Source organism: Cavia porcellus, unplaced genomic scaffold, assembly GCF_034190915.1.
Source record: "Cavia porcellus strain 051 isolate PalLab524CR breed Dunkin Hartley unplaced genomic scaffold, mCavPor4.1 scaffold_22, whole genome shotgun sequence".
NCBI lineage: Eukaryota > Metazoa > Chordata > Mammalia > Rodentia > Caviidae > Cavia > Cavia porcellus.
This window is the reverse complement of record NW_026947505.1, coordinates 27,379,482-27,403,001: the sequence shown is the minus strand read 5'-3', so window position 1 is coordinate 27,403,001 and position 23,520 is coordinate 27,379,482. Positions and strand designations below refer to the sequence as shown.

Sequence of the window (23,520 nt, the reverse complement as noted above, 5' to 3'; positions counted from 1 at the left end):
CTGCTATGCTGTTTCTTCTTTTCTGTTTATGGACTGAAACCTGAGCCAACATAAACTGCTGCTCCTTAGTTATGGGTAATGGGTACAGTGTCTCAGCAATAAGAAAACGATTAAGACAGAATTTTGATACCAGAGGTGTGGGGCTGTCGCTGTGATGTTACCCAACCACGTGGTTCAGAAGCCTTTGGAAGTGGTTCACAGACGCACAGAAAGATCTGGAGATGCCAACTAGAAGTCCTAGACTGCTGTGAGCTGAGCCTGATGGGAGATTCTGATCAGATCTCAGAAGACCAGAATGCTGATAGAAATGGAGAAAGTAGAGACCGGGCTCAGGAGGTTTCAGTTGGGAACAAAGACTCCATTAACAGGAGGACTCCAGACCACGTGTTATACCCTGACAGAAAATCTGTCTACATTTTCCTAACATCCTGAAACTCTGCAGGAGACTGAGAGGGAAGGTGGCAGACTAATCTATCTGGTGGAGGAAACTGCAAGGCAGCCCAACATTCAGACTGTGACATGGCTACTTCTAGGGGCTTTTAGCCAGCACTCCATTGAGAATCAAGAGCAAATGCCACAGCTGAGAAATTTTAATAGTTTTAAGTTTAATCAGAAAAAAGCTGCTAAAAAAAGAAAAGGAAAGAAAAAGGCTGCTGTAAAGTCAGGGCCTAAAAAGTTGGAGTAGAGCAGCACTCGGTTGCTGAAAAGATTAGTATTAAAAAGAAGCCATAGGGGCTGGGGATTTAGCTCAGCGGCATAAGCACCTGCCTTGCAAGCAGGCGGTCGTGAGTTCGATCCCTGGTACTGATAAAAAGGAAAAAAGACAAAGAAAAAAAAAGAAGCCATGTTACTTCACATCAGGACAAAGAAAAATGGCTTGAGGATACGTGAGGAATCGGAAAAACCCTACCCTTCTCTCAGGCTCAAAAGTGCAAAGCTATAAAGCTTTCACTTAAGAAGACAAGGCACTGTGCTCCAGGACAGCAGCCTAAGGAATTTGTCCCTCAGAATTTGGTTCAAAGTGCTCAGCATCCAGGTCTTGGGGCTGCTACAGCCAAAATTCCAAGGGGTCCTGCTGCTGCTCAAGCTGGTGGTAGATGACATCATCTAAGTGGTGCTGGTTTTACAGACATGCAGAATGAAAAAGTTATGGAGTGAAGGATGCTTCCACCCAAATTTCAGAAGACATCCTAGAGAGTTAGACAGCTTGCCCGAGGGCAGTGTGTCAAGCTGTGACAGTGGGCCAAAGGTGCAGTGGAGACCTCCGGAAGTTGGAAAAGCCGGGAATGCAGAACATCTGACGAAAGCCACAAGGAACAAGCACAAAGCCATACAACAGAGAAGTCATGGGAGCTGCAACCACTGAGAATACCACAGAGGCTGCCCAAGCCATTTGGAGTTCATCACTCACCATGACTTGCCCAGAGGTACTGAACATGAAGCTATAGGATTTAATGTTTGCCCTGCTGGCTTCCAGTCTTGTACCGGTCCCATCCTCCTGTTCTTCTGCTTTCTATCCTCCTGTTCTTCTCTTTTGAAGTGGGAATGTTTATTCTGTGCCATTACATGTTGGAAGTATGTAACTTTAAAAAAAATTTACAACGACTCACAGCAAAAGTTTGCTTAGTGTTTCAGAGAAGGCTTTGGGTTTGCTGAAACTATCAGGACTTTGACAACTCTTAGATATGGACTAAATATATTTTGTATGAAGAGATACACACGAATCTTTTGGGAGCCAGAGGCAGAATGTTGCCACTCATATCTAGACGTTCCCTAAAAGCCTCACATGCTTCTAGGTGGGGCTTTTGGAAGGTGACTGGATTATGGGGCAGTACAGCCTGCGTGCTGTGTCGAGGTGGGGGTCTGGTTGAAAGAGGCGGGTCTCTGGGACATGACCTGGAAGGGCAGCTCTCTCTCCCCAACCCCTCACTTCTCTCTCTGTTTCCAGCTTTCCTCCTCCAGACCCTTCCACCATTCCTTTCCTGACTTGGACCTAACCAACTTATGGACTAAATTCTCTAAAAACAGTGAGTCAAAACAGACCTCTCCTTCTTTAAGTTGTACCTGTCAGCTATTGTGTCTCAGTGATGAGAAAGTGACTAAGACACAGAAAGTGTGAGGACGTGTGTTTTAAGTGTGAGCAGTTGAGTGGAGGGTGTGTGAGCAGGTACAGAGACTGTGCCTCAGTCGCTAAGCAGAGAGGATTTGGACAATATTTGAAACACATATTTCATGTGGCTTTAGTTGCTGAATGAGACTGAAAGCCATTTAGAAGGTAGAGCTGGACTCCCATGTCCAGGGGTGGACGAGACCTCACCCTCAGAGAGGCTGGGAGCTCCAGAGCTGACCTGCAGAACCTAGACAAAGGCCAGGCTCCCAGAGGCCCTGGATGGCTCCCATCAAGGAGAAGCCTCACATCTGCTTAACTGCCATCCAAAAAGTAACACAGATAAAGAGACTGCTACTCTTCTGGATTTTCATTTTTAGGAAATAGAGGCAACCTCAAAAACCAAATAATTATTAGGAATTTATCCAAAAACCACAGCAAAGGCACAGCAGCTCCTCCCTGAGGACTGCATGCTGCTCCCCAACACCTGCAACACTGAGCTACACTTGGAGCCCTGTCCTCTGACCCCAGAGCATGAGCAGGATCCCAAAACCCAGAGCCCCACACCCCACCTCAACCTCAGATGAGTCCAAAACCATCCCAAAGTAAATCCACAAACCGAAGAGTTACTCATGACAATGGAATCAAAGTTCAAAGTTACTTTGCAACAACAACATAGTCTTACCTGATAACAAGCACTACAAAGGTCAATGCTGTCAAAAATTTTAACCTGAGATCTAAAAAAGAAAGAAACATACTCAGCAAATTCCACTTGCATCAAGGAACACCCCCCCCCCCGCCACGCGCCCCAAAATCCCTCTGCCTGCTGTACTGTTAAAGGCAGGAAAGACAGCAGTTTGGGACCCAGGGTGGCATCAGCGGAGCTCACACAACCCCTTTTGGGAAGGACTATCGAGGAAGAACCCTGAGATCAGGGAACTCCAACCAGCGACTGCGGCACAGTCTTGACGGGACCTTTCATAGCCCCAAAGCATCCAGGGCTGCTGCCTTCCACCCCACAGGCCTCTCTCTACATGGCCAATTACCCACTGGGGCCTCTTGTCGTTCCCAGGAATGTAATGCTCCCTCAGGGACAGCCTTATCAGGAGACATCAGTGCTGCCAGGTGGTCCCTGAAGTAATGCTCACCCACATAAGGCATGTTGCGCAGCTCAGTGCAGGCGCGCACTATCAGGAACAAGAGATACAGAATGTATACCGCTGCTACCGCCATGAAGAAAACCTTCATTCCCTGGCAAAAACAGTATTTGAGTCAGAAGAGACCTCAGTGCACATGCACACAGCCCCTCCCAGCATCACACAGGCAGGAAAGCCACAAGGGACCTGCAGTCCCAAGGTCAACCCCAGACACAGACAGGGTGAGGATCTTTCATAAACAAAAGGCAACTCCCACCAAAGACACCCCAGCCCTTGCACATCAGAGGAGAAGCCAGAGCCAAACCCCGTCGGCAACATGCCTGCTGCCTGTCCAGGGTTCAGGCCCAGGGGCATCTGGCAAATGGTGGTGGCCACTGCATGTCCCTCCCTTGGGTGGGGTCTGGTCCTGCCCTGCTAATGATGATAAAGGCTCATACTCAAAGCACTAGGGCTAGACCTGGATCTTGGCAAGTCTCAGCTGCTCCCTGTGTGTAAAATGAGGGGCAGAATGAAACACACTTGAAGATGGGATCCAGGGAGGACAGGTCTGCAGCCCTGCCACTGTGGGCACTGCAGTGATGGCCAGAGGCTCTGCTGAAAGCCAGGCTTGCAGCAGGCGATGCCCCTTCCCTGCTGAGCCTTTGCTTCCCCTTGGGGTCCTCCGCTTCCCTCAGCAGGAGCTTCCATCCCTTTCCTGTCCTCCATGCAGCAGAATCCCCCTTCACAGTCATGACCCAGAGAGCAGGACTTCAGGTCAGGGATCCAGATTCTGCTTCTGCCTTGAAGGGACCAGTATGGCTGTCATCTAGGCTTTATTTTCTCCACTGTAAAATAACAGGGTGCACTAGATGGCTGCTACAAGCACCCCTGCAGCTTCTGACCTCTGGTGAGTCATTCGGAACAGATGTGGGCCCATCACAGCAGCTCTCCAGACAGCCTGGCTGGGAAGCAAAGGGCTGACCAACAACCCCAGGCCTTCCACATTCACAGATGAAAACAAAGATGAGAAAGGAGGCCGCTCATGCTCTCAGACCTTCTGGGGATCCTGCTCACCTGGCCCCCATGCTGGAGCTGCCACCACCACCCTCTACACACACACAAACACACACACACACATGCACACAGCTGCTACTGGCTCAGGGGCCTTTTCTGCCCTGAGCTCCCTCACCTGAACAACAAAAGGATGTTGCCAGATGGTGACAGCAGATCAACATGAATCAGCGTATTATTTTACCTAAACCTAGGGTTTTCCCAAATTTTCTACCCTTGAATTAGTTGTAGCTCTTCCCAAATAGCCAACTAGGAAGACTGGGTCAATAGCACATTTTAAGGTACCAAATTGGTCACTGCATTAAATGGCATTCAAAAAAAAGCTCTCAGGCTTCATTAACATACTTTACCTGAAAATTTCCAGTGTCCACTCGATACTGGTACATTGGATCATGTAATTCATTGACTCTAAAAATTAAAAATTACACATTAGTAATAAGTTTTACTTTTTATTTTATGCTTTTCTCACCTGGCTTTAAAAAAACTATTAATATAAACTACTGCTGCAAGAGTGAAAATTTTTTTTAAAAAGTAATACATTTGTGAAAAACCCTAAATTTCCTATTTCACATTGAAAAGCACCCGATACTAACTGTCCACACTCATCAGGATAGTGAAGTTGCAGTTTTCTATTACAAAAGTCTCCTTGCTTTTGCAAGTGCAAGAGCTGTTTTTGATGACATACCTGGGCGCCATGAATAAGGGAAAGACACAAAGAAAGCAAAAGAGGTAAACATCAACTACTATAAGATTAATTTTTAAAAAGAAAACAGGCAGCTGAGCTTCCAGGGAAGCAGGGGTAAGAAGTGGAGCCGGCGGGGGTGAAGTCTGATTGATTGTCATGTGAATCACTGTGACTGCAAAGCCACACCCTCACTGGGCACTATGGGCAAACAGCCCTACCTGGGTATCAGGCTATGACACAGACCTCTGCTGTGGCACCACTCACAGAAGGACAATGATACCAAAAGGATAAAACCAAGGCTTAGAACGCTGGAAGATGTAAGCGACAGGCTGAGAGGACCCAGACCATCTGCTGGGCAGTGGAGAGTTTAGTCCAGCACCATCCCAACACCACAGTCTCATCTCTAAAGGAGAAATCTAAACTGACATGGCTCTTTCATTTTGCATCCCATACTACTTGAGTCACGTATTCTCGACAAACCACTCTAGCAGGACCAAATCCCTCAGCTCCAGTCACAAAGCCCTGTCAGATCCAGTCTGCACAGTTCTGTCACCACTTTCAGGTCTGACCCTTTGCACCAAACACAATTACTCACGTTTGCCATATTCCTAGAGTAACAGAAGCCAGCCACAACAGGCCAACAATGAAGAATTTAGGCAAATAGAAAGTTAAACATTTTCTTTCTCCCTAAAAAAAAGGTAAGAGACACAGAATACAGAGTTAGTAATTCTAGCAAAACAACACTAACAACCCTAACAAAACATTTCACATAGTGTGCATCCTGCTGTCCACCGTATGAGACCAAAGAGGTTTCCATGGTGCCATGTATCCTGCAGGGTCTCCCTCAGACCTTGGAAAGGAGGGTCTGGCGGATGGCCTACCTGGACCCGTATCCCATGGTACACACACAGCCAGAAGAGCAGCAAGGAACACAGGAACATAGACTGGAAAAGATCATCTAGCATCCCTGGGAACCAGCTGTTCACCAGGAAGGAGAGGGGGAAGAACGGGTCTGGAAGGCAAAAGACAGAAACATGGATGAAACCAACACACACAGCAACAATCACAGCCCACCCTCTTCAAGGCCAGACTGGTGACTCTCAAGGCACAGTCAAAGGAAAGGCAATGAACCAAAGGCTAGTTTTGTTTTTGGTTTTTTTCCTGCAATATGGAGGACTGAACCCTTTGCACTGAGTCCTTTTTTTATTTTTTAATTCTGAGACAGGGTCTTTGCTAAGTTACTAAGTTGCCCAGGTTGGGCTTAAGCCTGTGATCCTCTTGCCTCAGCCTCTCAGAGTGCTGGGATTAAAGACTTATGCCACCGTGCCCAGCTGCTATTTTGTTTTCAAAATGCCTAAAAGCCACAGAACAGATTGCTGCAGTGATCACAACAGAGAGCCGTCTGCCCCTGCATCAGTTCCTCCCACAGGCCTGGGAATTCCGAGGAAGCAAATGCTTTCTGGAGCAGCCGTGTGGGTATCTTCAGCCAAGTTCCAGGCCTGCTGCGTCTGTAGCTGTGTTAAAGATCTGAGCATCTGCCATGGCCTGTGCAAAACGGCTCCTGGGAAGCAGCAGTGTGCCACTACATATTCCACTAGGGGCTCCCGCAGGCGCCTCTCTCTGAGGACTCTGGGACCAGGCCACCTCTGGAATGCCTGCCAGCTTTCAGTCTGAAAAGGGAAAGTGCCAGGGGAAAATGGTACCTACCGTTGTACAGCAGCAGCAGTGGCAGGAGGACAGACATCCACTTCTGCTCGATGCCCCAGTCTCTCATGGAGAACTTGCGCAGGGAATGTGCAAAGAGACACTGCAGATCAAACACACGCTGGTGACTGCTCATGCCCTGCCTCCCAATTGGGTATGTCCCTCATCCCACAGCAGTCAGCAGGCCGGGCCAGGATCTGCTGGGTCAAGGCCTGCCTGAACAGACTACTGAGGTTCCAAAGGGCATCAGTGACAACTAAGCTAAGAGGGGCGCAGCTGCATGGTGGCCAGGTGAGATGGGTCACAAGATGTTCTCACAGGGCAAGGAGGAAGAGAACAGAGCAGCCGTGAATTCTCTGTAAACAGAAAGAGCACGCACAGTCTCACCTCCCCCTGCTTCTGGGATTCACTCTTAGATGCCGGCCACAGGCCTCCCAGCACAGACACATTGTGGACCCCACCAGGAGGCCACACATTCCGACAAGGCAGCTTACATAGTTGGCATCCTGGAGAAGGTATGAGGGCCCAGGGAAGAGTGTCCTTAAACCACCTTAAAATGGTATTTAATCTGTGATGACCAGGCCTGTTTTTTTCTTTTTTTAAAATTTTTCTATTACCTGACATAAGTTGAGAATTTTCTAGGCAATTTGGATTTCCTGGGTCATTTCCCCAGACCAGCTTAACTGATAAGGCTCAGCCTATTTCTCCTTTTCATAAACATACCTGAGGGCTAAAAATGCCAGTCTTTGGACTCCAGCACCAGCCAGCCCTCAAGAAACTGAAGATTTCAGACCAGCCAAATAAGACACCAGCCCTCACTTCGCTAGTAAGGTTCTCTGGATGACATAGCACTATAAGCTCCCAGCTAAATGTAGTGCCCGTGCCCCATTTCCAGCCACCCTCCCATGTCCACCAATGCCCATGTCCTGCTCTACCAAGCAAGTCTACAAAGTACCACATGTTCCTAAGGTGACAGTTGGAGCAGTCACCACTATAAGAAGTGGACACATTTCTTAAATGTCACGCCCTCTGAGTCAGCACTGAGGGGAACAGCTGATGAGGGCAGAATGTTACCCTTCAGACAGAGGTTGATCACTAAACATAGCACACTGATTCTGTCTCTAATCCATAAACCCTTATCTCCACACACTGGCCCTGTCGAGTACCCTTATATTCCTAAGCATAAGGTGTTCCCCTAAAGTTAGTGGGCAGGTGGACACAAACCTTGGGCCCCAAACAAGCCCAAAGGTGCGTCTCCAAACCAATTCTCTGTAGCCTTAGTGCTGAAAGGCTCAAAGACTAAAATTTCTTGCACAATTTTCCAAATACAAAAACCCAACAATGGCTATATCTGCACCTGCAAAAAAGTCACTCTGATACAGCAGAATCTCTTCCACACAGGTTCAGTGACATCTGTCATGGCACAATGATGAACATTTACGTAACAGTCAGTGATCTGCCATTATTATTATGCTGCACAGAAGTCCTAATTAAATGATTCTGTCATTCTTTTTTGCACAGAGCATCTCAGCTGCCCTGCCACACAGAATGGTTAGTACCTGGCCAGCCTCCTAGAAGGCAGATCTGAGGGTTCAGTAACTCTTTGAGTAGCTCGCTCTCTAAGGATCGTATCTGCACAGACAGCCTGTCTCAGCTAGGACTTGGCTGCCAGTCACCAGGCAAATGGTACTCACAGTGACGATGAAGGTGAGCACCACAAAGACAAAGCGGAACCAAATTTCCAACTGGGAAAATGCAGGGTTATAAGTCTTCCACTGAAATAGAAAGAAGGAGAAACAAAGTAAATTTTAAAAAAAGAAAAAGAAAAAAAAAAAGGCATGTAAGAAAAAGAAAAAAAAAGGCATGTAAGGGGAAATACACTAGACCTCTAATAACAGTTCCCTTCAAATGTGAGGTTTTAGGTAATTTTAAATTTTTTCGTTTTGAGATGACAGGGTGTCACTATGTAGTTCATGTTGGCCTTGAACTTACTATTGCCCACACTGGCCTCAAATATGCAGTAATCATTCTGCCTCAGCCTCCCGAGTGCTCGGATTACAGGCACCTGGCCCGGGTTTTGCTTTTTCTTTATACTTTCCCACACATTGCAAAAATTTAACACTCAGTAGGTCCCCCCCCCCCCCCCGCCGCCCCAGTACTGGGGATTGAACCAAGAATCTCTGCACTGAATTACATCCTCGGCCCACTTTGTAATTTTTTATTTTGAGACACAGCCTCACTAAACTGCCCAGGCTGGGCTTGAATTTGTAATCCTTGGATCACAGCCTCCCAAAGTGTTGGGATTAGAGCTTTGGCACCACATTTGACCTTTTTACTTTCATATTAAAGAACAGAGATGACAAAGAGCTGAAAATAGTTTTAACAGAGGACTCTGGTAAATAGCCTATAATCATAATAAGAACATTTAGACTTTAAATCTCCTATTAAACTAACCTTAACAATCTCTTTATTAGAAAAAGACCACACTTTCCATTTGTTAAAAATAGATTTTTATAAGATGCAAATGTGTGAGCAGAATTTTCTATGAAGTTTAAATAAAGCATATAAATGTGAATCTGAAACCAGGAAAGTAAACCACAATTACATTTGTCAGTTCTGCTGACCCAAGCAGGTCCTCGCTCCTTGCATGAGCAAAGGGTACAGGCGCCACCTGCCCATGGGGGTCTGTCAAGCCTGGTCACAAGCCAGACTCACAGCCAGACGCCAGAACATGGCACAGCACAGGACCAACGAACGAGCCCATCATTTTCAGGTACTGAGTGAAAGTCATCTCAGTAATGTTAATAATCAACTGCAAAAAAGGTTGAGTCACCCAGATCTACCTAAAACACACACATATACACAAACACACACCAGATCTACTGTGAACAGTTTAAGACACAGGACTTACGAAGACAGTGAAGAGTAGTAATGCCTGGCTGACGGGAACATGGGTGCCCCCAGGGTCCCTCAGTCATCAGGAAGCCCAAGTAGAGCCACATGTTCTGCCTGAGTTGTGAGCACACAGTTGGGAGTCCGGGGCCAGAGGAGCCAGATGCCACTGAACCAAGCAAAGGAAAGTACCCCACCTTGACCAAGGGTATCCCCTACCCCATCTCCGTCCAGGGCACAGTGTGAGCAGCCACTTGCAGCAGGGACAAGCCTCCCACGGAGCCTGTGCGTAGTTCCTACAGGGCCAGTGATGCGGTCTGTTCCCACAAGAGCAAATTCATATTACCAGGACATCAGGGAGTGCACACTTCTGCCACCACGATGGGAAAGTCAGACTCAAATCTGGTGCCACTTTGGTCCCATTCAGCGAAGTTCAAAATTAAGGACCAAAAAGATCCAAGTGTTTCTACATGATAGATAACATCCCAGAACAAAGCTTAAGAATGCTTGTAAGAATACAAGACCTAGCAACAAGCAACATTTGCACTGAATCAAAACTATCACACATGGGGCAGGGGGTTAAGCTCAGTGGTAAAGCACTTGCCTCACACGCCCAAGACTCCGAGTTCAATCCCTAGCACTGTATTTAAAAAAGAAAAAAAGCAAGCAAATATAGACCATAATGAGGAAAAAAAACCTAATCCACCCAAACCAATCCAGAAATCAAAGTGACAGAACTGGCAGACAAGGACACTAAAACACTAGATGAAAGGTTCACCATATTTAGCAGAGATCTGGAAGACAGCAGATCAGAGATTAGTGAGTGTGAGGGCACAGCACAGGAAGCAACAGAAAAAAGAGTGCACAGCAAGCTGCAGGAAGACCTCAGGCGGCTTCAGAGACATGTTTGGAATTCCTGAATCTGGGGAGATGGAAGACAGAAAAAATATTTGAAGATGGCTAAAATTCCCCCAAAGGTGGTGTCTTGGTTACTTTTCTCTCCTTGCTGGGACAAAACACCCAACACCCAAAATGAAGGAAGGAAGGGTTTATTTAGCTCACTTTTTGTAAAGGTTTCAGTCCATAATCAGCTGGCCCCAAGGCAGGGTAGCATGACACTGTGGCAACACTTCAAGGCAGCAGCCAGCAAAAGCAGCCAGAGCAAAAAGGGGGAAACAAGCCTCTTCTCTTCCCTTATAGTGTATGCAGGCCGCCCGCTTACCCCTCTTTTAGCGGGGCTGTAGCCCTCACATCACCCTGCCCTCCTTTGCACAGGATGAGGATATTTACAAAGTAAGATCCCTGGCTCCCTGCTGAGCTTCTCAGTTAAACTGTAAAACTTCTCAAGTTGACACAATGTATCAACCAAAACAGGTGATAAAACTATAAACTCACAGATCCAAGGTTAATGAACCCCAGACATAAGAAACATGAAGAAAAGGACATCAAGGAACACTGAAATCAAATTATTTAAGTAAGTAAACGAGAAAAATCTTAAAAGGAAGTGTGAAGGGAGAAACAGGTGTATTATTTCAGAGGATAAAAACAAATTATTTCAGAGCATAAAGACAAAGATGAGGGTGATTTTAAAAAGGGCTGGAGATGTAGCTCGTGAAAGGGCCTCGGGTTCAGTCCCCATTAACACACACATACAACTACTAAAACTCCAAAACGTAACTATTATCAATACTGTTACAGTGTTGGAATCTGATGACAGTATCATGTGATTTTTTTGAATAACCAAAGTTACGATTCTGAGGGTGGAGGAGGGTGAGGTGAACACATATCCAAATAGAAAGAATGAGAGTATGTGTCCTACTGGAAAAGTTATACTGTAAGGCATGATCCAGAAGGAAAGACAGAACTATTACCATCAGAATAAACAAAATATGTTCAAAGTAACCGTGATGAAACATTGGTTTTCACCCTCAAGGGACTCCAATCCTTAAGAAAGAAAATAACTACAAAAAAAGAAAAGAACTATGAATTCCCTTGAAGAAGGGAGATTTTGTCTTAAGGTTCTATCAGAGCAACAGAAAACAATGGATGCATTTTAAAAACTAACACTAAAAAATAACGCTTCATTCATACAGCTAACACTAAAATACACATTTTGATTGTAAAGTATGAGTTATCTGAAGGAGACGGCCCCGAGCACTCACCTGATGCACAACACACAGGCCCCAGGTGCCTCTTTACACTCAACCCAGTCTTGTCTCCCTGGCCGGAACCTCCTCCACCCTGGGCATCCTCTGTGGTAGCCCATGTGCTCCTTAGGGCCAGAGTAGCCAAGTCAGCCTGTGGCTCAGCGGTGCCAGGGCTGAGAACACTGTTTCCTCCCTCACGCTGCCACCCAGAGACAGACCTTGCCCCTCTGCTGCAGACCCAGCCCACCAGGCACACTGGGTTTCAGCAGGGCAGGACCAGAGAAAGGAAGGTCCCAGGCCCAGGGGTAATGCTGGGCCAGTACAGGAGTAGCACGTGACAAGCCAAGGCCAGCCCGGTCCACTACAAGGACCTGATTCTATGCAACAAAGGTGCTTTTTTTGTGTGTGTCTATCCTTAACCCCTCAAATATAAACTGGAAATCCCAGAAAAGATTCATTTTTATATCACTCCACCACTGGCTTTTACCTCAAGGTCCTGTTGGCATCACAAAGCCATCTCTGTTCTCTCAGAGGCGGGACCTGCCATGTGAGACTGTGAGGTTACATCTGGAACAAGCACCCACTTACTGACCTAAGTCACCTCCCACCATGACACTCCTGGGCCTCGGTCACCCATCCAACCCATTCATTATCTGCTCTGACTACTTACAGGCAAAGATGACGTCAAATCCTGTGCAGACATGAATTTTGAGAAAAAGATAACTGGCAAACCTGTCTCCAAGAGCTGACTAATTCCTCAGCAGAAAACAAACGTTTTCTTACATTCTCAGAAGCCTCTGGAGAGCATCGGAAATCCATGGAGGGAGGACACGCCCTGGGGAGCCACCATTCAGATCCACTGACATAAAGAGCAGCGAGCACACTTCCTGGAATGGGGACCCAATCATACCTCACATTTTGCAGGCCTTCTACATAACGCAGAAATCATGCTGCAGAACTATTTGGGGGCAAAAGGAGCCATGTTCAAGGCATTCCTTATCAAACCTGGCCTGCTGCCACCCCTGCCGATTCACACATGAAGTGGAAGTGACCCCGAGCCAGGACTGCAGGGGCTGCTGTTTCAGTTTTATCCTCCAAAGGTCATGACTTAGGAAGATAAAAGAGGAACAGAGATAGGGACAGCTGGCTACGTGTTGCTCAAAGGTCACTCTGAGAAGCACTTAGGTGAAAACATGTCCAGATAAACTGTGAGGGGCCCTGGGGATCATGGTGACACACAGAGAATGTGTCACAGAAGCTCAGCAGACACACCGGAAGGTGAGTGAAAATGGCCAGAGTCAAGTCCAGAGCCTGGTATGTGTGCATAGCACAGCCAGTAAAACCAGCTGCTTCTAAGGCTGGCAGGTGGGCACCACTGTACAGCAGACACTCTCATCTGTTGTCTTGCAGCAAGGACACAATTTCAGTTTACACTCTGCCAACATGGTCCAAAAATATTCAGTAGAAAATCCCAGAAATACACCCTTTAAAAGCTTTAAATAAAGGACTGCGCTGTGTGTCAAGCCTGATGACACTGCATGCTGTCCTGCTCTGTCCCTGGGGGAATGAAAAATTCCCTTACCAGTACATCCAGTGTACCGTGCATGGATACAGACATAGAGAGTTACACAGACATAGATATATAGAAAGAGAAAATGTGGTCCACCCGGACAAGGGAATGAAGTGCTGATGTCCTAACCAATGTGGATGGGCCTTGAGAACAGCATGCCAAGGGAAAGCAGCCAGCCACGAGAGACCACCTGCTCTCTGACTCCATTCACAGGAGCTGTCCACACGGGGCCAACACCCCCAGCAACAGAAAGAGCAGTGACTAGAGGGACCTCGGGAGATGCCCTCATCACCTGCCTCATTGCTGAGACTCAATACCCGACACCCATAACTTAAAGGAAGAGGTTTATTTTGGTTCAGTTTCAGCCCATAGTTGGTTGGCTCCAAGGCAGGAGGGCACGGCAGAAGGCAGCTGCTCACACGTGGCAGACAGGAAGCAGAGCGATACCCTTCCCGGCTCCCCTCTTGATGGCTATTTCTTGTCCTCCATGCCATGAGAAGCACTAAGTGATGTACGTGAGATTGTTGGGGACCAGGAACACAATGTTATGGTTTGATAGGTACATGTCCTCTCCAAATCTTCATATACTCATGGGGAGGGGTGCTTTTGGAAGGTGACTGTATCACAGGAGCTCACAGCTAGCGTGCTGTTAGGAGGCGGGAGTCTGGTCCAAAAAGGTAAACCCTGGGAGGGCAAATTTCGCTCCCTTTCCTGCCCTTCTCCTCTCTGCTTCCTGTCTGCCACAAACAGCTTCCCTCTGCCATGAGCCTCTGTCATGCTGTCCTGTCAAGGAGCCAGCCTTCTACAGACTGAAACCTGAGCCAAAATAACCTCTCTGCTTTTAAGACGTGGGTGTCGGATACTGCATCTCACTAATGAGAAAGTGACTACAACAGAGGTAAGCAACAACTCAGAGGCTTCTTGGAGTGACGGAAACGTGCCAGAATGAGACAGTGGTATCAGTTGCATGGCTAGGAATATACTAAACACTATGGGACCACACAATGTTTTTGTTTTGCTTTTTTGTTTATTGAGGCAGAGTCTTGCTATGTAGCTCAGGCTCGCCTCTAACGCACAGCAATACTCATGCCTCAACCTCCCAAGTGCTGGATTCATAGGCATGTACCACGCCTGATAACCACGTACTTTAAAAGGGTAAATTTCATGGTATGTGAATTATATCTCAATAAAACTTTAAAAAAATCCATCCATTATTAGCTTCATTAAATATTTACAACAGTCAGAAGTAGCTGTTTTACAGGTAAAATAAACTGGGGCTCAACGGAGACAAACTGGTAAACAACAGGGCGAGGATTTGAATGCAGCTAATCGGTTCAACCTGAAGCCCTCATCCCTGCCCACTCTGAGGATCACACTGATGCCGAGGGCACAGAAGAACAAGGTAGGTTTCAGCTGGACACAAGAAAGGATAATGTGTTAGCACAGTGCCTTCCTCTCACCGAGTTTCTGAAGACCACTCATGAGGGCTAGAGAGGACCTGTCTTCACGGGACAACTGGTTTACCTCATGACCCTATGATTACCTTCCAACTGGGGTATTAGTATAGTCTCTCTCTTAAATCTCACGACACCTAAGATTTTTTTTCAAGTTCTACACTGCTTCCCTAAGCTATTCTCACTTCTACACACTTAAAACATTAAGGTTTTCCTGTCAAAAACAGCATTATTAGGTAGTGTGATGCGTTACCATCAGTCAACAGGGGAGTCATGGAAGCCGTGTGTCCGGCCATGTACTCACTGTGAAGTTCATCTCCTTGATGGGGAGACTCAGGTGGTCAAATCCCACAGTTACTGTGTACTGAGTGTAATTCAAGTAGCCAAGGTGAGCCACAATGATTTCTGCACATTTCTGTAAACACAAAGAAGATCAATGACTTTACAGCGCTAAGGCCAACTCTCCCACCAACTGACCCATAGGCAACACATTTCAACAACTCATTGTCTCCAGGGAATTTGCCAAAAACCCACAAAAAGTCACGTATCAGCCAAGAATAATTCTTAGAAAGAAACTTCCAAATGAGTATTTTTGAAAACATAGGATTTATAATAATTAAATCGCCCTACTCTGGAAAACTGAAAATAATATCACTCACCTGCATAAAAAGTTATGCATCAACACAAACCTGATGTTTCCATAAACACAGCGATACACAAGGACCCGCACAGTAAGACACAGATCAGATATTGCAGCCTAACTTGTCCTCTTGCAATCACTGTCACCATTTAGAATAGGTAACGTACTTGTCATTCCTTACAAAGAGCCCTTTCTCTCACCCCAAAAGGAAAGGCTGTGTGAGCAGCCATGAGAGGACTATGTGAATGTGTACACTGTACGGTCTGCCAAAAGTCCTCTTGGGAATTAGAGATCGGTGTTCTGTGCCTCCTCCTTGGATGCCCCTATAGAAGTGGAGGAGGACAAGTGCTTGTTCCAGGACACAGATATGCATTATACTCACTGGTCAGGGTCTGCCCCGGCCCTGCCACACAAGCTAACACGCCCCTGAACATGCTGTGCCTTCCTCTCTCTGTGCCACAGGATAATCTAACCACTGCTCAGAACTTCTGTGCCCTTCCAGGTGTCACTGTTACTGTCTTGGTTCTGAACAGGGCAGTCAGGCTTGTCCGAAGCTTCCCAAACCAGGAATGTCAGGGCAAGAAAACAGAGCTGGATTTTATACAACATGTCTTACAGGTGATACTCAAAAGACAAGAAAGAAAGCCAAAAGTGAGTGTGCAAGACCTAGACGCAGCATGAAGGCCAAAAAGTCTCAAACACTTGGCCACACTGGCAACCACGGGCCTGCAGCGCAGCCTGCCACACTCAGCCAGGCAGGGAGGGCTGCCCTGGAGGGCAGGGGCTACCTGGCTACCCCTCGGCCTTCCCACTTTCCCGCTTCTCTGCTATTCTTCATCTCATCGGAGCTGCAGTTTTCTTTCCACCTGAGCAGTTTTTCTCATTTGAATTGGTTTCCTGCCCTTTGGGGCATGGGCATGTGTTTATGGATTCCCAAAAAAACTAAATTCACTTTTCCTTCCCAATAGTCACAGACGCAAAACCAGGGGCATACAGGTTCAAACATCAGTAAACATATTTCTGCTAGACAGAGAAGCATCTCCTGCAGAGGACCACCAGGAGGGCTCTCCTTGAAAGAAGGGCATTTGTCTCCCTTTTAGCTAAACCTGGCCCTAATTCCACATATTGACATGTACAGAGCTGGCTAAGATAATACTTCATCCCCTGACTTGGCAGGAGAGCCTCTGAAGCAGTGCCACAGGTCAGTCAGCTAGGCTGAGTGAGTCCAAGAGTCATTGTGACTAAGGCTAGAAAGCACCCGTGAGGAAGCAGCAGGGACTAAAACCACCAAATATCTCCTCAAACTGTGATACGTATATTCCTGCATACTTAAGAGGCTGTTACCTGAATGCAGTACTCTTTCTGTGTATCTCTCTCTGCATGCTGTAGAGGTGCTCTTATGCCTCCTCCTTAGCCAGCTCACGGTACTCATGTACTTCCCATCATTCACACGGTCACTCAACCCCGAGCTACTTCCCTCTTCACAAACTAATGAAACCCCGATATGGCCCTGGTTGAGACCTCTGTTCTCATTAGCAATGTTCTGACTGGACGTAGTGGCCCCTTGGCTCCTGACAACTACAGATATGTACTTGTCTCTATTTTCACTGTGGTTGCACTGCAAGTGATAGGCTGGAATTTTCTCACTAGAATTCAATAACCTTTCCCTGGGATTACAAATGTGGACTCCTCCCAACGGTAAACACAAGAGGCTCGGCCTAGCAGGACCTCTATAACTTCTTACAAGTATAGGAACATGACTCAATTTTCAGGGGATGTTTTAACTGTTGGGTCACAATTATAATGAACTCATTTATAAGATAGCAAACTTACAGATATTTCATGATCAATTAGATCAACTCTGGCCAAGTTTCATTCTGCTGTTTCTGCTGAATTCAACTGACCTTGGCGGTGTCTATAGCCCAGCTGCACACTTCTTTTTTTTTTTGGTCTTTTTCCTTTTAATGGGTACCAGGGATTGAACTCACGACTACTGCCTGTTTGCAAGGCAGGCGCTTATGCCACTGAGCTAAATCCCCAGCTGCACACTTCTGATGAGCAGAGTCAGAGTAATTGGCTATACCTTAAGGTGTCCTGGGCTAATTTAAGGGCTCCCTCTATTACGGTAATACTTTTAACTATACCCACTCTGTAAGGGCCCCCTTCCCTTGTTCCCAGAGTGTTTCTGTATTATGCTAATTTCTTTGTTTCAAGACTAGCCTGCCTGTCAATGCATGACTCAATGTATGCAACCAAATATGCAACATTTAATCACTTGCACTGTACCTCCCACTTCTAAATTCTATATAAACTAAACTCTTCCTGAATTCAGCTCTGTTGCTGAGAAACTATCCTTCAACAGTCCACTGGTATGAAGATCCAACAGTTCACTGGTATAAGATTAAATGCTTCTTATTTCCTTGGTGTAGTCTTCCGTTTGGTTTGGTTTGGTTTGGTTTGGTTTGGTTTGTGTGGCTTGGCTTGGGAATTTTCCCACAACATAACTAATAAAAGCATTGCTGCTTGGGCTGAATATACATTTATACTCAAAAAACCCATGTGAAGCCCCTATATAGATCTGTGGGTCCCAAATCAAGCCAAAGCTCTAAAATTGATTACTACACTCCTGGTGAGAAGAACTCAGTTTTCTTCCCTGCACAATGTAGACAACCATGCTACTCCAAGATGGCATGTCTTCTTTTCACATAAAAAAGTGCTCACTTTGGTAGCACACACTCACTAAAGAGAAATGTTCCCCAGGATACAGTATACAGTATACTGATACTAAATGTTACTAAATCAGTATACTGATACTAAATGATACTAAATGTTCCCCAGGATACAGTATACAGTATAAAGTATACTGTATACAGTATATAGTATACTGATACAGTATAAAGTGAGGCAGGGCCATCAACTGGAGTCGAGGGAAACTACAGAAATACTCTGATGGCTACTCTCAACGAGCAACAACGCAATCAGCAACCTCAGGCAGTCTAGCTTTCCCTGAAGCCCTGATTCCAGGGTGGGTGGGAAGCAGCAACCATGGTCCTAAAACAGGAAGTCCCACGCATTGAGACCTTCTTCTGTCCTTGTCGTGATCCAGGAAGTTTATATTTGTAATCCAATGGAAACATTAATAGAATTCTGTAGAGTTAATTACCATCTGCCCCCTCTAGCGCAACCCATGGTGAGAATAAAGACACTGTAACATATTTACAGTTAAGGGCAAGCCAAGGGGTCCCGAGTCCAGTCCAGACAGGGATTCATAGAACAAAGGCCTTCACCCAGGACCTAACTCAGATTTTATTAATCCATGAAGAAGGGAGTGGCACACGAAGGATGTCAGAATGGTGGGAATTACATGATACTGTGAACTGAGCTAGCTAGCAGGCCAGAAAACATCTCTGCAATATACAGAGGGAAGGATATGCAGAAAGACCAATCTGCAAAATACAACTGAGGTAGCATTTAGTATCTAGGGGGCTGGTGATTTAGCTCTCATATGCAAACTTTTTCTGCCCTGTGAAGTCATAGCCTCTTATCTTGAGGCTGGTACCAGCTGATGGTCCTAGGGCATTGGCTCTGCCATCCTGCTACGCTCAACCATTCAGAAGAGACACAAGGTGAGGAAACAGGGCTGTTTGGCTTCAAAGATTACACATCAGTACTCCGGCCAGCCCTACTTACATTGCTTACAACCAACTGAAGGCAAAAGGAAACCCCTGAGTCAGGGTGATGTCACACCAGCCACAGTGACAGCACCGAACAACTGTTCATCCTCTGCCAAATGCTGGCTAGGATGGGATTTGGCCCATTCTTGCCTGGGGAAGAGAGAAGACACAGCCAGATGCTAGCACAGCTGTCCTTTCTGACCTTCACACATGCCATCCCTCCTGTGATTCATCTGAACTGATGACATCAACACACAGGCAGGTGGGCTGCAAAGACACCTCCACAGGTACAAACATCATCCGCTCTGCACGTGAATCACCTTGATCCTTACCACTTTCCAGACACAGGTGGGGGTGGAGCTTTCGGCCCACTTACTCACAGGTGAGGATAATAGGATCTAGAAGCTGGCTCAGGCCACTCACACAGGCCAGAGGTGGGAAGCAGAACAATAGGCCAGTTACTTCTGGCCTTCTTTAGACACCACTGTGATGGATAGCACTGTGGCTGCTGAGGTCTGCTGCAGAGGGCCAGACTGTCAGCATGGCTCATCTTTCCAACAGCCCTGCACCCTCCAGCCAGGGGCCTGACCTGGTTCACAGAGAGGGAGCAGAAGGAGGAGGCTGGCTCCTGTGCAGGGCTCCACATTTACTCAGCAGGATGAGCAGGCTGGTGTCTTTACTGCCAGTAATGAGGCAGTGTATATCATGTGCCCAGGAGCTCAGGATGAAAGAGCACAGCCTCAGACTTGGTCTCTCCATTTACTAGCTTCGTCACCTTGAACAATGGCTTTGACCCTCAAAGCCTGTACTTCATATATAAAATGGGCTCTAATAACAGTCATTCCTCCAGGTACCTGCTGTGAGGATTAATGAGTACCCAAAGGAAAACACTCAGCATGATGTGTCACACAGACTAGGTACACACTGTCTCCGACACACCTGTCTGGTCCTCTGATCAAACGCACCGCCTATAGAATGCTCTCCAAATTCTCTGTGCTTCCAAGAGCTGGCTGAGTCCTAATATGAACCCCTGTTGTCACAGCAATTGAATTCTGAGTCTTTCGATTCTGAACAAAACATGGGACCAATGAGTTCAAAAGTGAGGGTTCACTTCCTATTTTGGACCCTCAGGTTTTCTGTTGCTTAGCCACATACTCCCTGAAGTAGATGCCCCCAAAGGAGGTCACTCTCTATAAGAAGCCTGTGTTCTCTGCCTCCCAAGATGGATCAGGTCATTCAACACCTGATGCCAACAACTGTGACCCCCGCCCCCATAATGGAGAGCAACCACCAAACAGAGGCAAATCTTCATCTTTCCACGGATTGTCCATGGACACACCAGGCAGTGAGTCACACCAGGCAGGCTGGGTATACACTAAGAGTGTGTGGCAGGGTGAGTGAGCATATGTGTATGTGTGTGTTGAGGCATGTACATGTGTACATACCTGTTCAAGTTAATAAGAACCTTTAAGAGCAACAGTGTACAATTAGGTGAGTCTTCTGTACTATCTTTGCCATGACTCAAATTTTTCTTATTTAAGAATAGTATTTTGAAGCTTCTTGGAGGAGACAATTTGAGTGACTCCCCTTGAATGCAGAACAGTTGCTGCAACATTGATTATATCAAGGCTTAATTCCACATACTGATATGTACAGAGAGGACTATGCTATCTCCTTCCCTCTTCAATTAGCTCTAAGCATTGCAAATAAGGCTAGCCCACGTACTGGTACGTATCTTTAAAGCCATCAGTCTCCTGTTTCCTCGAATAGTGCTCTCTATAATAAAGATATGAGCACAGTGGATGGCAGAGCCAGTTAGCTCCAGGAATGTCAACTGGGTTTGAGTCTTGAAATAAAGAGGCGATGAATCCCCGAGGCACAAATGTTAACTATCAGAAACTGAAACAACAGCCTCCAAAAACAATTCAATTGCTACCTTAATTGAATTATGCAGACTGATCCTTCTGCATGTCATTCTCCTTGCATTTTGCAAAGACGCTTCTCTCTCTCCCTACCGGGCTAGCCAGCTCGAGTTTCTTATGTAGTTCCTGCCATCCTCACTATCACTCAGCCTCAAGCCACCCGCTTCTTCACAAGATGATAAATTCTAGGAGAGGTCTAGGATCATGGCCTTTGTCCACACACCCTCAGGGGGTTGGATTTAGGACCCCTTGGCTGCTCTGAAGTTTGAATATGTCTTGGTGTCTTAACTCTCATCATGGGTTGCACTGGAGGTAGTAGATTGGAATTAACTTGCTGGGATTCCAACAAGGTCTCAAAGGGATTACAAATACAACTTTTAAAATTGTGAGCAAGGCTGAAAAAGGGATTACACATTTGGATGATCGTACTCAATATCTGGGATTACAATACTTCTGAATAGGCTCTGCCTTCAATTCTGTAGAAGCAGGTCTGTGCCAGTGTACACAGCCACAGAACCATCACACTCACCCCTGTACATGTGAGGGTCCTAGTCCGATTGTGAATCTTGTTATGAATGTACATCATGGTTCCATCTTGAGCCACACCATTGACTTTAACAGTCATGGAAAAGTTTGTCTGAATAGAAGTTTCTAGAAAAGAAAGAAACTCAGTCTGAGCCCACCTCAGGCCCATCCCACAGTAAAGGTGCCTTGCCAGGCTCTGCTGTGGCACTGGGGCTAAAACACACAGAGTACCCAGGAGCATTCCGAGGCCACGTTACCTTCCATTATTTGAAAATCTCACATTTGCCCAGCCCTTCCATTAGATTCTACTTCCAAACACTAAGTAACTAGGCAAAGCCAAAACCTCCATTTCAGAGCCATAATGTTCATTTCATAAGGGTGAGTACTTCACAGCTAATGAAATGACAGTACATTCTTAATTTTCCATAGGAAACTTTTAACTTATACAAAAACATACTTTCATTTTTCTGACTATACTTTATTTTTCTAATTGTATTCTCAATAGCATCAAGAAAAATTAAATACACAGGAATTAACCAAGAAAGTGAACGATGCCTATGATCAAAATTACATCACTTTGCTGGGGATTTAACTCAGTGGCATAAGCGCCTGCCTGGAAAGCATAAGGTTGTGAGTTCAATCCCCAGTACAAAAAAAAAAAAAGAAAATTACATCACTTTGAAAAAGGAGATCAAAGAGGGCATCAGAGAATGGAAAGATATCCCATGTTCCTGAATAGGTAGAACCATAATAGTCAAAATGGTTATACTTCCAAAACTCATATATAGATATAATATACTCACAATCAAAATACAACAGCATTTCTCAGAGATCTAGAGAAAACTATTCTAAAATTCATATGGAACTAGAAAAGACACAGAAAAGCAAAAGCAACCCTGGGTATAAAAGCAAAGTAGAAGGCATTACAATACCAGATCTGAAGTTATAATACAAAGCTACAACAATAAAAATAGCATGGTGCTGGCACAAAAACAGACATATGGATCAATAGAACAGAATAAAACATGCAGAAACAATCCCAAGCACAGTCAGCTATTTGATCTTTGACAAAGGGGCGAGAAACATTCACTGGAGAAAAGGCAGTCCCTTTAGTAAGTGGTGCTGGGAAAAAAGGATAACCACATACTACAGATTGAGTCTAGACCCATGTATCTCACCACATAACAAACTAAAATCAAAATGTATCAAAGTGCCAAATGTCAGAACAGAAACAACTGTCTGGAAGACAGAATAGGTATAAAAGTCTTGCAGCCATGGGAGTAGGCAACAATACTCTGAACAGAACCTCAATGGCAGAAGAAACTAAGCGTCAACAAGTGGGTACACATCAAATTAAAAAGCACAACAAAAGAAACAGCCAACAGGGGCTGGGGATTTAGCTCAGCGGCATAAGCGCCTGCCTTGTAAAGCAGGCAGTTGTGAGTTCGATCCCCAGTACCGATAAAAAGGAAAAAGACAAAAAACAAAAAAAACAAAAAAAACAAAAGAGAAGAAACAGCCAACAGAATGGAGATATCCTACAGAATCGGGGGGGGGGGGGAATGTGGCTAGCTATTCCTCAGGTATCTAACTAAAATCTAGAATAAGGAACAAAAAAATTACACCCTTCCAAATAAAAGGCCAAATCAAAAACTGGGCAACCAAAGAATAGACACTTCTCAGAAGTAGAAATGACCAATAAATACATGAAGAAATATCCAGTATCTCTGGTCACTAGAGAAATGCAAGTTAAAACAATATGAGATTCCATCTTAATTTCAGAGAAAGTGGCTATCAAGAAATCAAGTAATAGCCTGCATGGTGGTGCACACCTGTAATCCCAGCACTTGGCAGCCTCTCCAATACATAATGCTTGTTTTTGCTTTTTACAATATTACTAAAAAGGAATACTTTTTGTAATATGCATTTTTTTCTTACTGTATTCATAAGGTTATCTATCTACTCAAATTCTGCTCAATCAGAGAACCTCACA

General features: G+C 45.7%; 1 protein-coding gene across 4 annotated transcripts in view; it reads right to left on the bottom strand.

Moving 5' to 3' along the window:
• Positions 1-23,520, bottom strand: part of Tmem181 (transmembrane protein 181) — a 63,289-nt gene that overhangs the window by 7,109 nt on the left and 32,660 nt on the right. For all 4 annotated transcript variants that reach the window (XM_063232958.1, XM_003468498.5, XM_013151090.3 and 1 more), the window contains exons 5-13: positions 21,532-21,653; positions 15,071-15,181; positions 8,398-8,478; positions 6,707-6,806; positions 5,881-6,011; positions 5,595-5,686; positions 4,665-4,722; positions 3,256-3,358; positions 2,793-2,844 (exon numbers count right to left, since the gene is read on the bottom strand). In XM_063232958.1, the coding sequence (XP_063089028.1) occupies positions 2,793-2,844; positions 3,256-3,358; positions 4,665-4,722; positions 5,595-5,686; positions 5,881-6,011; positions 6,707-6,806; positions 8,398-8,478; positions 15,071-15,181; positions 21,532-21,653 (850 nt within the window). The remainder of the gene's footprint in view (positions 1-2,792; positions 2,845-3,255; positions 3,359-4,664; positions 4,723-5,594; positions 5,687-5,880; positions 6,012-6,706; positions 6,807-8,397; positions 8,479-15,070; positions 15,182-21,531; positions 21,654-23,520) is intronic.